Consider the following 15,470-nt stretch of genomic DNA (forward strand, 5'->3'; position numbering starts at 1 on the left):
ATCAACATATGGGGTAATATCAGATGTATGGACTTGATCTGGACTGTGCTGGGATGTTTTCTTAATGTACAATTGCTCTTTGATATAAAGTTCTCTGTTACACACATTATGCGTGTCCTGCATTTGTTTCTCTAGTCCACCTAGACTAGCACAATCTGCAATGACAGCCTTCTTCTCATGTCCTCTTCGGAATCCATCTTGCATTTCTGCTAGCTCCATGACACTCTGCTGCCACAACTGATTTTTAATTCTCTTAAGCAACATGTTTCCTGAGTGTGATATTAACTAAATTGTCTATTTCCATATCCTGTTAGCCACTCTCCTTAGGAATCGACTTCTTCCATCTAGCGGTCCAGGAAACGCTCTTCTACATTTCTTCGCACAGACTAGTGAGTGCCCCCAGGGCTGCATCAGATTCTTATGTTGGGTACCCGCCGCCACAATTGAATGAGCCCAAGGGGTGGTTGTGTCATTGAGGGGTAAAATTAAAGACACATCAGATAAGATAAATCACGCAATTCCTCACCTCTGTAACCATCATGACTTCAGCAGCCAGATTTGCTCAGAGAACAAATATATTTCCAACCAAGACTTATATACACTCAGGGGTATGCAAGCCCCCCTAATTACAGGTAACCAACTGTGTAACAGGAAGGGGTTTTATAATAGGCATACACGTGACAGGACAGGGATGAGCTAGGGGTGTACACACAATCGGAAGGGGAGGCAGACATGTGACAGGAAGGCATACACGTAGCAAGAAAGGCAGGTTCTAGAGTCAAGATGGCAGCTTAACTTGGTCGTCCCTGAGATAGCTTGACCTTAGGTCTCTTTGGGCTCTCCTTCACTGAACAATCCATGATCCTTATCAGAAGGGAGTGGGCTCTACCTCGGGTGGGACAGACTATAGGGTCTGATTGCTCTAGATGGCTGATAACCTTTAAGCAGTTGACCTCCAAGTGTATAGTCTTTGACCATGTGTTAGCAAGCGGCACCTTAAGTTTGGCATATGTTATGGGGGACAACCTGGGGAATGGCTTTTCTGTTTTCCACATTCTTAGACACATTTCCATTGGTGTTCTGTCAGTTCCTGGTGATTTGTTGTTGTTGTTGTTGTTTTTTCACTAATCCCTTTTACTTCTTTCTTCAGTACCATTGGTTCCTGGCCTTATGGTACCTCCTGAAATGATTGAATGCCGATCAATTATTTTTGGTACAATTATTAGGTGTATTCTTTTTGTCTTAAAAAATAATGTTTGAAAATGTTTCCGGAATCATTCACTATTTTGCCCACAGAACCTTCCAGTGTTACAATTTAGAGCAATATTGATCATGGAGGCCTGTTATTTTGGTGATCAGGAAAGAGGCAACAGATGTGGAGACAGGGAGCCCAGCAGGACTGAAGGAAAACAAGGGTCTGACACGTGCTAATGAGCATGGGCAAACTGGTACATGAATTAGGTGTAGGTGTGCACATGGGCAAGAACAGATAGGGTTATCTATTGGTCCCTGTGATCCAAATACACGACAAGAGGGACATATATGCATTGAAGACACAAAGTCCCTTCCAGGATTTGTTTACTGGATTGGGGTTTAAAGACATAACACCATAGTCTCTTTAAAGGGACAACTCAGTCATTTAACTGGTATGACATATTGCTGGTGCTGTTGAGTGTCATCCATTGGTTCTGACCCACAGAGACCCCATGCACAACACAGCAGATTCCCAAACCAAGCTGCCACGCAGTTGATTCGGACTCACAGAAGCAAGACTGTGGGTTTCTGAGACTTTAACTCTTTATGGAAGTACAAAGTTTTGTCGTTCTCCCCCAGAATGGCCGTAGTCTTGAACTGGTGACCTTGTGTTAAGCAGCTTAACATGTAACGGTAACCACTACACCACCAGGCCTCCTCACAAAGCAACACAGTTCACAAAATGTCATGATCTGTGTCCTCGTGAAGCGACTAGTATCTGGGTCGTAAACCACGGGCCAGATCATCTAAGACCCAGCTATGGGGCTCTACTCCCCAGGAGCAACTGAGTAAGAAGGTGACCAAGATCTCAGAGATGTAACAAGCACGCAGGACACACAAGCTCATCTACTCATACACAACAACACTAGATGGGGCCGGCTGCAACCACTGGCTGTTCTAATCCATGGTCAACAGCAGTTTGTCACAGAATGGGAGAAAAATATGATGCATAACTCAAATTCTTATTGAGGATACTAAGTCCAGATGAACCAGAGGAGTACAAGACAGAGAACTTCCTGAGACAATTGCCTGCGACTCCCTTTAACCCTAGATGCCAGTCCATCCTTTGAGATCACCCTTGGAAATAGCAGGGTGGCTCACGGAATAAAGGAGACTACTGATAAGACCCGGGCCCTGGTGCAATGCATCAAACCAAAACGTCCAAAATTACTCAAACCCAAGGACAGAGGATACGCGTCAGGGAACAAACACCTGGGAACCCACAGGGGAAGGAACAGGACGCAATTAAACAGAATGTGACCCCTTGTGCTAAATGCAAGGGACGTCACCGAGCACTTTGCAGAGAATGCGTCAAACATGAACCTCACTTTTGGTGTGTACTTCCACCCATACTCAACAAAACAGAAATTTTCATAAAAAATCACTAGCAGAGGGATTATCATCGGTGGAAAATCTGGAAGAGCCCCAGAGCTTCTTAAACTGCATCATGATTTAAAAATATCATCCAGCCCAACTGGGTTGTAAACAGGAAAATGTGTTTTACAGAATATCTGAAACTTATTCCTGATTTCCCTTTGAAATGGTTTTCATCTAAGAAAGTCTTAGCAATTTCTGCCACATTTCCACCAAGAGTCGTTTCAGAAAGTGGTACGTGCAGATGTCTCTGAGTCCTTACGTTTCTCAATGAAATCTCTCAAAAACGATCTTGAAGACAGGTCTGTGGTCCTTCTCTCACATGATGTGTTACACAGCTGTGCGCGTGCAGGAAAACTTGACAATGGCCGTCAAGTTGATCCCAGGTCTCCGTAACCCCGTGTGTCAGAGGTCTGCATTATGTACAACTATCAAGGTAGTGAGCTTTCAGAAAAAGTGCAGCAGGCTTCTCTTAAGAGGTGCCTCTGGGGGTGCTTAAGAGGCCAACCTTTCTGCTGGCCATTGAGTACTTAATGGTGTGTACCACCCAAGGACTCCTTAGACACACACTGCTTTTGTTGTTAGTTGCCATGGAGACCCTGGTGACTCAGAGTTCCACTGTACAATAGAATATAACATGGCCTGCTCCTGCAGCATCCTCTTAATTATGATAATATTTGAGTCCATTGTTATAGCTGCAGCGTCAATCGATCTCATTGAGGATCTTCCTCTTTTTCACGGACCCGCTCTACTTTGCTGAGCATGATGTCCTTATCCAGTGACTGGTATCTCCTGATAACTTATCAAAAGCGTGTGAGATGAAGTGTCATGGTGCTGCTGTGGATAATTCTGGCTGTACTTCTTCCAAGACGAACTTATTCCTTTCTTTAGGAGTCTGCAGTATATTTAATATCTGCCACCAACATCATGATCCAAATGTATTAAGGCTCCTCCAGCCTTTCTGACTAAGTGTGCAGCATTCAAGGAACAATGAAGAGACTGAGAACACTAGGACTTGGATCAGGTGCACCTTGGTCTTCTGAGTGATAAGCACATGTGCCCAATACAATGCACCCTTTGATGTCGCCACTGACTCCTTGGCTGCTGCTCCCCTGGGTTTTGATTATGGAGAGTGAGATCCTGGACAACAGAAAGCTCTCCCCACTTGCTGGGATGTCGGTGTTCAGTTCGGTTGTGAGAATGGTTGTTGTTCCGGTTGTTTTCCCTTGAGTTTCAATCCACACCGAAGACGACAGTCTTTGATCTGCATCCTTGTAGCCGCTGGTTCTCTTCACTCTCAGCGAGCGAGGCTGTGTCCTCTACACATTGCGAGTTGTTAGTGAGTCTCCCGTCAATCCTGAAGCTATATTCTTCTTTACGTAGTTCAACTTCATAGAGGATTTTTTTCAGCCTACAGATCAAATGAGCATGGTGAACCAGTACAACCCTGACACAACACCTTTCTAGATTCTAAAGCTCACAACATCTCCTGAGTCCATTTGCTCACTTGCCTCTTGGTCTACATGCAAATTCCACATGAACACAATGAAATATTCTGGAATTCCAAGTACTATCAGTGTTATCTATAATTTGTTATGATCCACACAGTTCAATTCCTTTGAGTATTCAATAAAACACAGGCTAGTATCTTTCTCTTATTCTTTGATTTCAGCCAAGAACTTTCTGATGCCAGCAATAATACTCCCCCAGTCACATGCCTTTCTGCAGGGTTTTATGCCTTGAGCACGAATGATCCACTACTGACTAGGTATGAGATGACAGCCAGCACATCAGACCCGAAGAAAGAAAAAGGTCATTAAAAAGTCAGGAAAGAAAGGAAAGGCCAGAAGGGATGTCAGAAGAGACTCTGAAAATTCTTAAATGCAGAGCAGCTAAAGAAAATGGAAGAAGTGATGAATCTCAAGAAACTAACAGAAGATTTCAAAGAGCAGCCAGAGAAGACAAAGTGAATTATTATGATGAAATGTGCGAAGACCTTGAGTTAGGTAATCCAAAGGGGATGTATATACTCTGCTTTTCTCAAGCGGAAAGAAGTGATGGCATAATTGAAGTATCGAGTTGTTAGATTAAGAGATTCTGTGGGCAAAATATTGATCCATTCTGGAGGCATCAAAAGCAGAAGGGATACACTGTACCAAAAATACTGGGTGAAAATCCAAACATATCAGCATGTAGAAAACTACCCAGATCCAGTGGAATTAAAGAAAATATCCCAACCAGCCTTGGTGGCAGGTGGAAAACAAGGCTCTAGGAGTTTATGGAATACCAGTTGAGATCCTGCAAGAAATGGATGCAACTTTGGAAGCTAGCACTGAGCTATATCGAAACATTAGGAAAAATGCTACCTGACAAACCTATTTCAGCCCATTCCACACAAAACCAGCATGAGAAATCCAAGATACGGGAGAAAAGCATTGCATTACTGTCCTCAGCGATGTTGCTAGCCCCTGGCGAGGACGTGTGACACACGTTGATGCCTGTGTTCAACAGGAGGAAAGGTTGCCCAGTCCCTCGCCATCTTCATGACTGCTGGCAGGCTGGCATCCACTGCTGTGGCTATTGTATCAAAATGAATCAAACCAACACCCAAACCCACCCTTATGGTTTCAATCCTGACTTACAGAGACCCTCCATAGGCGTTCTGAGAATGTACGTCTTCATGCGAGCAGACAGCCTCAGCTCGCCCCCATGAAGCAACTGATGGGCTTGAACGGCCAACTGTAATGATTTGACGGAAGATGCGTAAGCAAGCAAGAGGAATGGTTGCCTTAATTAGTTTTTATGCAGAAAAATGTGAAATTTATTGAGGGGATCTAACTGTCCTATTCAACTCTGACACAGAGGCATTTGTCTTACATTTATGGCTGGAACAGGTTTTTAATTAATTTGGGACATTAGTGTGACTGTCATAGCAAATGGCTGGAAAGGTAGGACAGGATGGTCTATTCATTTCTAAGCAGGTTCCCCTGACATGGCTCATTGGTCACACGGCCATCATTATGTTGGCAGATGACCAGTTCTGAGCTGGCAGTGGCATTTGGCATGGGACTAGGTCTACTGCACATGCCGCTGCTCTTCTCCCCCAACTGCACTGTGTACCCCTGACCATGTATTTATTCTAAATCATAAGAGCAAAGGGCAAATTTGATCTGGAAAGAATAGAAAGAAACACAAGTCTTTGGAGAAAGAAAACAGACACAACTGACTTTGCAGCATGACTGAGAGTATTACCCGATAGCACACATTTAGAAAACTCTTCACCTGCACAACCTTATCTAAGCCTCTCAATGAAACCAGTTGTCTTTGACTTAACCCTGACTCGTGCATCAGAGTAGAACTGGGCTCCACAGGGTTTTCAATGGTTGGCTTTCCAGAAGTGGATCCCAAGTCTTTCTATTGAACTGCCCGTGGGCAGACTCCAGTGGTTAGCAGTATGTTAACCTTTGTACCAATCAGGACTCCAAATCTCATTATTTTATTATTGCCATTTCCCAGATTAGGAATTCAAAACCACATAAACCACCCCGGGGACGACAATTCAGTCCCTCTGACTCCGCATCTGGGCTATCACTTGCCAAGTAACTAACTATCGGTTATCGCGTATGCTAGTTCAGGAATTTGTATGAGCTGAAAATCCAAATCCAAAGGAGGGAATGGTATCAGAGCTTAGATTGTGAAAGCCTGGTTCGCAGAAGCTATGGGTGACAGAGGAAGCCCAAAGCCCATGTGCACTGTCTACACACGGATTAAGCCTCCTGTGAACCCCCTCTGACCATAGACTAGGGATGTGCATCACCCTGCTGTCATGCAGCGTGCACTGGGAAGCGGATCGTTGCAGATGCAATTAGGTTAAGAGTTATCAATGTATCATATGATCTCTTTTTTTGTCCATTTAAAAACTGTTTTCGTTTTTAAGATTTTCTGCTTTATTTTCAATTGAGATGTTTCTTGCTTTACATTGTTGTTGATTTGGGGTATGATTCTCTGTATATTAAGTTCAGGATTGGTAGGTCTATAGAGACCATAACTGGATTAATGGTTTCTTGAGGTATGGCAGGAGAGAATTCAGGGAAATGAGGAGCTAATAACAATGAATAGAAGACAGAAGAAAACGTTCTAAAATCGATGTGATGATGATCGCATAACTCTTTTTGATGTGATTGAACTACTGATTTGTATAATATGTGAATTATATGCCAATAAAACTGTTAAACAAAAGAGAGAAATGAGAGAAAGCCTACTTTCTAACCACAGATGTAATACTCAGAACACCAAAGCATATAACTTATCTTCTGACTGCTGTATTTGCCTCCCAGGTATTTGGATGTTTCCAAACAGTTGGGAACCGCGAGGTTTGATGTGTGTGTACACGCTTGTGTGAGAGCAAGTAAACAGGAGCGGCCCAGGCATTAGCACATCCATCCTGCATTCATATTTCTCAGAGGACATAGGCGTGCGTGCACCTATGTCCTCAGCAGCACCTAGCTGAGTCATTCAAATACACAGACCCAACCCTGACTGGGCTTTGCCCCATCTCATGCAAGCTCTGGCTGTTGGCCCCGGTCTGATGCTTGCTTACCAGCTTAGCCAAAGGGATAACAATTGTTTGAGGAAATAACTAGCATTAGGCCAGAATTGTCATCGTGTAAGAACAAAGAAATCACACACACACACGTTTGTGACCATGAGCACTAGCTTTATAATATGCCACTGTTCTATAAAATAACTAATTCACAACGAAGGCATTCACTAACAATACTCCAATTTTCTACTTTGGCTCAAAATATCTATATTCAAAAACCAGTAATTGAATTTTCCAAGCAAAACTAAATGTAGACTCTTAGCAAATAATCTGTTGGAATTCTTATTTAATGCAATGCTTAATGGATTTTGATAAGAAATACTTATACAAAATGCTTCTTCTCCCCAGCAGATTTCACTTAGGAAAACCTGAAAACCACTCAAGAGAAGGATGGAAAATTAGACTTTGTGAGGTATGAACATGCAGTGGTTTCTTTTCTCTCTCTATTTCTCTCTCTCTCTCTTTCGGTCTTTTAACCAATGTACACACACACACACCCCTTTTACATCGCAAAGAAAATCTCCATGGGAAGGGAAGGCTCCGTAGAGAAAGGCTGAAGATGCCATGGTGCCTGCCAGGGAAGATAGCAGCAAGGCTTGGGCAGTGGGGCACATCCATCAAGGCACTGCCCCAAGTGTGGGGTCTCAGGTAGAGCCCCGTGGGCAATCTTTCAAGAGCTGCTCTAATCCCATAGGCTAAGGTGAATGGTCTCAACCACTGTCGAAACTCTGCTGTACTTTCTCACCAACACGACTTGCTCTTTGCTTATGTTCATCTATTACCCCACAGTCATGAAGTCCCTCAAGAGTCTTCCTATTGCCATTTAGAAAGAGCATTGAGTCAACATGAACCAGGTTGTCCACGTCTCCTGTCACCATAGAAAGGTCACGCATGTGCATTTGTTAAAAATCATATCTGAGCACGTGCATTTTTACCATTGGAGTTGTCCTGGGCACCCAACCCTTGCAGGTATGGGTGGAGAAAGCAAATTAAAAACATCATCTACTTTAAAATCTGTCAACAATCTGAAACTGTACATTCTCTAAGATGTGGCCCATCAAAGGCATCCGATCGGTCTGAAACTATGTCTGAATTCTTCCATATAAGCACCATTGTCCTGACGTTAAACTCTAGTGGATTAAGAGAAAAGAAAATATCTCATTCCCATTTCTCATTACCCTAAACCCTCAAATATTTTTGTTGGGATTTGTAGGTGTTAACTTTGAATCATGTAATGTTTATTTAAGATATAATCTCTAAAGTACACAGGGATTTTTAGAAAACAAAGGATTTTATCTCTAGAGTACATCAATAGGATGGTCCCTTTCCCATTCGTGAGGATTAAAACATATCTGTCACAGATTAGCTAAGTGGTGCCATCAGTACTTTGCAAGATGCTTGGAATCATTGACACACAAATATGCTTTTGAAATATTGATATTGAGCCTTAATCTTGTTGTGAGTTCTTTTAATTTCATAATTAGTTCACTGATGTTTTTGGATAGAAATATTCACTCAACACTTGCATGCTCATGCATGAGGGGAGACCTGATTGGTACAGAGGTAACGAAGCCTGAGGAGCTCATTCTTTTAGGCCACCAGAAGAGCTGAGTGCATGAGCTGAGCCCGGGACACCACTTTTACTCCTTCTCCCTCACCCTACACTCCTTTGTACCCACCTCAGCCACTTAGCTCCAGGAGTGACCAGATCACCTGGACGAGTGCCCCACAGACACAGGCTTGGTCCTAAGTGTTCAGCAACCAGGGAGTCATCTCAGGCTGCATCTCTTCCTTGTAGCCGTAGCATTCAGTAATAAGCTGGGATTCTCCTTCCCTACTTGGCTGAGAGTTCTAGGCTTCCTCCAAATGGAAATGACAAAGGAAGGGCAGAGAATGAAGAAGGGCAGCCACTAGGGTCAGTTGACCTTGATGCCAGGCTGGTTTTAGGCGGCAGTCACAGAGTCAATCAGAAGAGGGACAGGTATGTGAACCTAACATCACCTGGCTGCTCTTGGTTATTTGGTTAGATGGTGAGTTGCTTGTTTGACTGATTATTAGTGAATTGCTCACTCTCTATTCTGGTTTTGAAGTCTTTCTGCTTTTCTCTACTACAACTGTTTTTCACACGCCTTCTCCTCAATCCACCTCACCTGAGAGCCATCGCTCAGCCTTACCTGGGAATCGGAATTCAGGGAGAACTTGAAAATACCCATGCTCGGGACCTAAGAGACCACCCACACCCACGTCTGGGGGAGGGGGGTCTGTTATGTAACACAGAGAGTTACACATTAGTTGTGAGATGGAGATTTTCCATCTCCCTCTCCCACTCTCTGTGCCGTTCATATCTCAGGACATACGCCTTCTTGCCTGGACCCTAAGACCTGTCGGGCACAGCTAACAAGACGGGACTTGTACCACACAGCCACACTACCACAGATTCAATCCTCATGCCCTTAGACCAGCAGTTCTCAACCTGTGGGTCATGACCCCTTTGAGGGTTGAACAAACCTTTCATAGGGGTCACCCGATTCATAACAGTAGCAAAATTACAGCGATGAAGGAGGAAGGAGAATAATGTTATGGTTGGGGGGTGGGGGTCACCACAACATGAGGAACTGTATTAAAGGGTCGCGGCATTAGGAAGGTTGAGAAGCACTGCCTTAGACAGTTTCCATCACTGGCCACAACTGTGGAAGCCACCTCCCTCTGACACTAGTACGTCCCACCTGCAGCCATACCCCAGCATCACCTGAGGACTTACTAATAGCTGCAGGAGTGAGCAGTGCCCAGGTGGCAAACCCCACACATGGCACCCCAGTACTGTAAAGGACATGGCACTAAGAGAAGCAAGCCCCCTTCTTCTCTGCTTTCTTCCGTCTCCTCCCCTTTTCCTTCTTTCCAGCCCCCCTCCCTTTAGTTGACCTCCCTCTCCCCAGTCTATCCTTGTGGCACCAACTGCTCCTTGGGCCTTTGGCTCAGACAGTTCTTCAAACAATGCAGATACCCTGCACCCTTCCCGTGTTAGGTACCACACTCAGACAGCTCTTCAAACAATGCAGATACCCTGCACCCTTCCCTTGTTAGGTACCACACTCAGACAGCTCTTCAAACAATGCAGATAACTGCACCCTTCCCTTGTTAGGTACCTCACTCAGACAGCTCTTCAAACAATGCAGATACCCTGCACCCTTCCCTTGTTAGGTACCACACTCAGACAGCTCTTCAAACAATTCAGATAGCCTGCACCCTTCCCTTGTTAGGTACCACACTCAGACAGCCCTTCAAACAATGCAGATAACTGCATCCTCCCCTTGTTAGGTACCACACTCAGACAGCTCTTCAAACAATGCAGATAACTGCACCCTCCCCTTGTTAGGTACCTCACTCAGACAGCTCTTCAAACAATGCAGATAACTGCACCCTTCCCTTGTTAGGTACCACACTTGCAAACGGTACACTGGTGGCAGAGAACTTTCAAATTTCAGTGAAGTCATTTCAGAGTAAAAGGGGTTAATCATTTAAGTTTGTCTCTCCTAATACAATAATGGAGTGAATATACAGTTGTCATCAAAGCTTAAAACCAGTAATGCTGTGTGGGCAATTGCTTTTCTTACCATGTGTCAGTCTAAACCCTCTAAATCATTGTCCCTATGCTTTTGATACACACATGTTTCACATTAATAAAAAGTCATAAAGATTATTGATCATCATTTTCCTCTACAGGAACCTGATTTGTGTGGTGTGGGTGTGCCTGCTAGTCACAGATTGTAAGACTCTGCGAGTAGCTTGGTACATGTAGCCTAGATTTGACAACCAGGCCCTAGAATAATCACTGGATAACCACTGCAAACAAGAGAGTTGTTTCATTGGTCAACAATAACTTATCAATCAATCGATCTATGTCTCTATCTGTTGCATCATCTGCTTTCCATCGTATCTATCATCTATCCATCATGGATTGTATCATCTGTTATCCACTTAGTTATCTCTCTACTGATTGATTGATCTACCCATCTGCCGATCACTTGATCACTTCTCAGTGCCCTTAAATGCATCATGATAACCTGCATGTACCTTCAGGAGGACCACTCAGAGTTCATGACAATCATGGAACAGCCCTGGGCGGGGCCAGCACCGCTTTGTGCCAAGGACTCACCCAGATAGTGCCGTCCTGGTGGTAGGGCTTCCAGTTCCTGCCGGTGTCACTGTAGAGCAGCCGGTACTGAGTCACCCAGTCGGAGCTGCTGTATCTCCCTTGCGTGGCGATGGCGCTCATCTGCTTCCGGCTGCCAAAGTCCACCTGGAGCCACTGGTAGTGGTCACTGTCCGACGGGGACCAGCCCCCAGCACCTGGAGGGCAGAGGCAGAGGGACAGTGTGAGCTTAGAGCCAGGGGTCTTTGGGTAGGAGAGAGCCCCGTCCCAGGTCCTAATTGGCAGTGGCGGGGGGCAATTTTGCAGGTACATGAGAAGGGATCCTCTACACATGCTCCTGGGACTCCAACTGATATTCTCCCATCTGGGCAACATTGATACTTTCACCTCTTGATGGTCTAATTAGGTGCTCATTTCCTCAGGAGTAAATGTCTTCATAATTCCTCAATTAGATCTGATTAGTATGACAAAGTCTAATTGGCTGAGGGTCGATCAATTTCCCATGAGTCCCTCCGCTGAAACCACTAGGTTAAAAAAGAAAAAAAGTAGCAATCTGCTCATTCTTCGTCCTTCATAGGAAGGTTTGCCTTTTCACTATGAATAGATAAAATAAAACGCACCTCCTCCTCAACCACATGCTGAGCTTTCATCGGCCCAGTGTGCTCAGGGCTGTCGACCTGCTCTCCTGAGGGTGGAGGAGACAGGACATCAGCAGGGCTGTTGCCAGGGCTTGAGGGAGGCACAAAGGGTGCCTCAGAAACCCGTTTTTAGAATCATGGTCTGAGCTGTGACAAGCAGTGAGACTTCTCTTGATTAAATATAAAATTGATTGGCAAACAGTGAGGACAGAAAACAAAGATTTACTGGAAGAATGACCAGAAGACAAACACTCTTAATTTGTGGTTATATTTTAAATAGCCATGGCTGCGTACAAATTAAATAAAGCACAGGAAAGATGGCATAACTTATAGTCCTAGGAGCTCACATAATTTTTTTCCTATGGATAAGTTTAGCTGCTAATGAAAGAACATGAGAAAAAAAAATTAATACATTACCCCATAGACGGTATATGAAAATAAATGCATCTCCTTTAAGTAAGAAATTTAAAGGCTGACGATAAAAACAATTGAGTCTATGAAAGTAACCATGGAGGGATCATTCCGTAAATCAGCACAGACATACCCTTCATTGAACCTTCTTCACATGACTTGTTTCTGCCTCCAGTTGGGATGGAAGGGCTTGCCCACCACTAGTGGATACAAGACTTGCAGAGAGATGACCTTTAGAGACCAGAAAAAACCCACCCGAGGTCCTGGTCCACTAGGGCTCCTGCGGGGGCCCCATTGCGTCTTGCCTGCTGCAGGTGGAGGCAGAGCTCAAGCAGAGCCCACACCTGCCGCTGCTCAGGAAGCTAGGATAGGCTGGGCACTGTGCAGAGAGATGTCCCAGACAGGGTCACACAGAGTCTCTGGAATCCGGGTTCTGAACAAATGCTAAGCTGTGTGATTGCAGACCAAGGGTCCATATGACCAAGGGAAGGAGGCACTGAGAAAAACAATCAGGGCTACCCAAGGCTTGGAGGATGTTGGCTTTATGTCTACCGAGGGAGAGACCTTGTTGACAAGCCAGGCATTCAGTGGCGACGCAGGAAGGGCATGGACTGGGAACGGGGGTCACTGAATCCTAAACTAAAGGCTACTCTGGAGACAGCCGAACAAAGCGCAGAAACACGCTTCAACGCCATGAAGCTGACCCCAAGTAAATGAACTCTGATCAGGAAACTCAAAAACAAATAAACGCACCTATGAGGCGGGCGTCAGCATTTCAGACATGCGATAACATACCATCCATAGTTTCTGGTATGTTATATATATTTAACTACTAGATAGTTTGAGAAACAGAAAAAGCATGGGGCCTAGAGAGAGTATAAACTAAGGGAGAGATTGTTGAAGGATTCCCTCACCCCAGGCCTGACTGCGAGCAAGCCCGGGCCCCACAGAAGGAAGCGCGGCTTGGTCCTGATGCTCCTCACAGACATGGCTGTGCCCGAGCCCTTGTTGCAGCCACTGTGTCAGTCCATCTCAGGAAAGATCTTCCTCTTTCCTCCGACCTTCGACTGGATCACGCTTGGTGGCCTTCTCAGGACTGGTCCCTCTTGAGCGCATGCACAAAGGAAGTGAGGGAGACGGCGTGTCACTCTCCTTGTTTCTAGGAAGCGCCGTGGAAGAGCTTCTTCTAAACCCTGTGGGCTCGTGATGCTGAGCGTCGTCCACACACATCGGTTCCCCTGAGGACTTCTTCATTCAGGGTCCAGAGTCCACCCGCACAGGGCGCTTCTGCCCCCAACCATGACAGACGGGAGAAGGAGCAGACAGGGGAGTTAGAAGAAAGAGTGTAAAATAGTTCACTTCTGTCACAGAAAACGTACATGCATTGAAGAAGAAAATCTAGAACTCTTCCTTGACAAATGCAAACGATAGACGGAACAAAGCGGCGATTTCAGAACTGAAACGTATTTCTCAAGTTGGAACTTGGCTGGATTGGCCTAATGCAGTTAAACAATGGAGAAGAAAGCATCAGCGTTCCTCAAGACAAGGTCATATAAACATCGAGATTGAAGTTCAGAGGGGCAAGGACATTACAGATGAGCAGAACCCCGGTGACCAGGAGAAAGTGCCTTAGTGCTCATGCAAATAGAGGACTGGAAGCACAGAGGATAGACCTGGGGTAGAAACAATGGGCAGAAAGAGCATCTGAGAAACACAAACTCAGATTTCTGAGACACGCTTCGACTTAGAGACAGATGACCAAAGTGAGCACTTGTGCCGAGTGCTGGTGGAGCTGGCTCAGACTCACCGCTCCCTGAGGTGCGGCAGAAAGAGCACTGCCCTGCCGGGCCCATCCTCACCACGGTTCTGTGCGAGCCGTTTCTTGAAGCCAATCTGTCCGTGCAGCTAACTGAGCATCCTCACCTTTTCGGGTGACCCTTTACAAACTATCACGTCCTTTCACAGTAGGCAAAGTCTCCGCATTTTGGCTCTAAGAAGCACTCTGGCTGAACTTCTAAGATGCATTTGCTTATTCTTCTGGCAGTCCATCATATAGTGGATATTCTTTATCAACCTCATAATTCAAAAGCATTGGTTCATCTCCAGTGGTCCTTATTCATTATTGCATGCATACGGGGTGGTTGAAAATATCAGGGATCGAGTCAGGTGCTACTCAGTTATCAAAGTGACATCGAAGCTCTTCCACACGCTAAGGAGGACTGGGGCATTGGATGTGCCCAGAGGCAGTGCACCCTTTAATTTCTTGACGGTGGCTTCTGTGAACGTTGATAGTGAATCCAAGCACACTGGAGCCCTTGACCACGTCAAACGTGGCTTCATTTATCGTGATGCTGTCCACTGGTCTTGCTGTCAGGGGTTTTTCCGTCCCTTTATGTTGAGCTGCCACCCACAGAGAAGACTCAGGAAGAACATTGAGTTCCCAAAACGTCTTGGAACATGAATGAACCTGGAGGACGTAATATTGAGTAAAATAATTCAATTGCACATACCTCCATACATGTCTTCAGGCTTATTAAATTATATGGACAAGTAAATACAAGAAATATGTCCAATTGGGAACTCTGCGGGCACAACAGGCTAAGCATTGGACTTCTACCCGCAAGATCAGATGTTCAACCCACCCACCACTACATGGGAACAAGGTGAATGAGGGGTCTGCTTCTGGAAAGAGCCTTAGCAACCCCAAGGAGAGGCTCTTCTATGTCTTGTAGAAGTGCTCTCTGTCCTATAGAGTTGTTCTCTGTCCTGTAGAGGTGTTCTCTGTCTTGTAGAGCTGCTCTCTGTCCTGTAGAGTTGTTCTCTGTCCTGTAGAGTTGTTCCCTATTCTGTAGAGGTGTTCTCTGTCCTGGAGAGTTACCCTCTGTCCTGCAGAGTTGTTCTCTGTCCTGTAGAGTTACCCTCTGTCCTGTAGAGTTGTTCTCTGTCCTGCAGAGTTGCTCTCTGTCCTGTAGAGTTGTTCCCTATTCTGTAGAGTTGTTCCCTATTCTGTAGAGTTGTTCCCTATTCTGTAGAGTTG

The 15,470-nt window shown here is 45.1% G+C and overlaps 1 protein-coding gene across 1 annotated transcript in view; it reads right to left on the minus strand.

Moving 5' to 3' along the window:
- Positions 1 to 15,470, minus strand: part of LOC105979627 (contactin-associated protein-like 2) — a 614,985-nt gene that overhangs the window by 558,093 nt on the left and 41,422 nt on the right. The window contains exon 3 of the mRNA XM_045288903.1: positions 11,388 to 11,581. Within this exon, the coding sequence (XP_045144838.1) occupies positions 11,388 to 11,581 (194 nt within the window). The remainder of the gene's footprint in view (positions 1 to 11,387; positions 11,582 to 15,470) is intronic.

Source organism: Echinops telfairi, unplaced genomic scaffold (genome assembly GCF_000313985.2).
Source record: "Echinops telfairi isolate 266 unplaced genomic scaffold, ASM31398v2 ScPeMD7_23;HRSCAF=83, whole genome shotgun sequence".
In the NCBI taxonomy this organism is placed as follows: domain Eukaryota; kingdom Metazoa; phylum Chordata; class Mammalia; order Afrosoricida; family Tenrecidae; genus Echinops; species Echinops telfairi.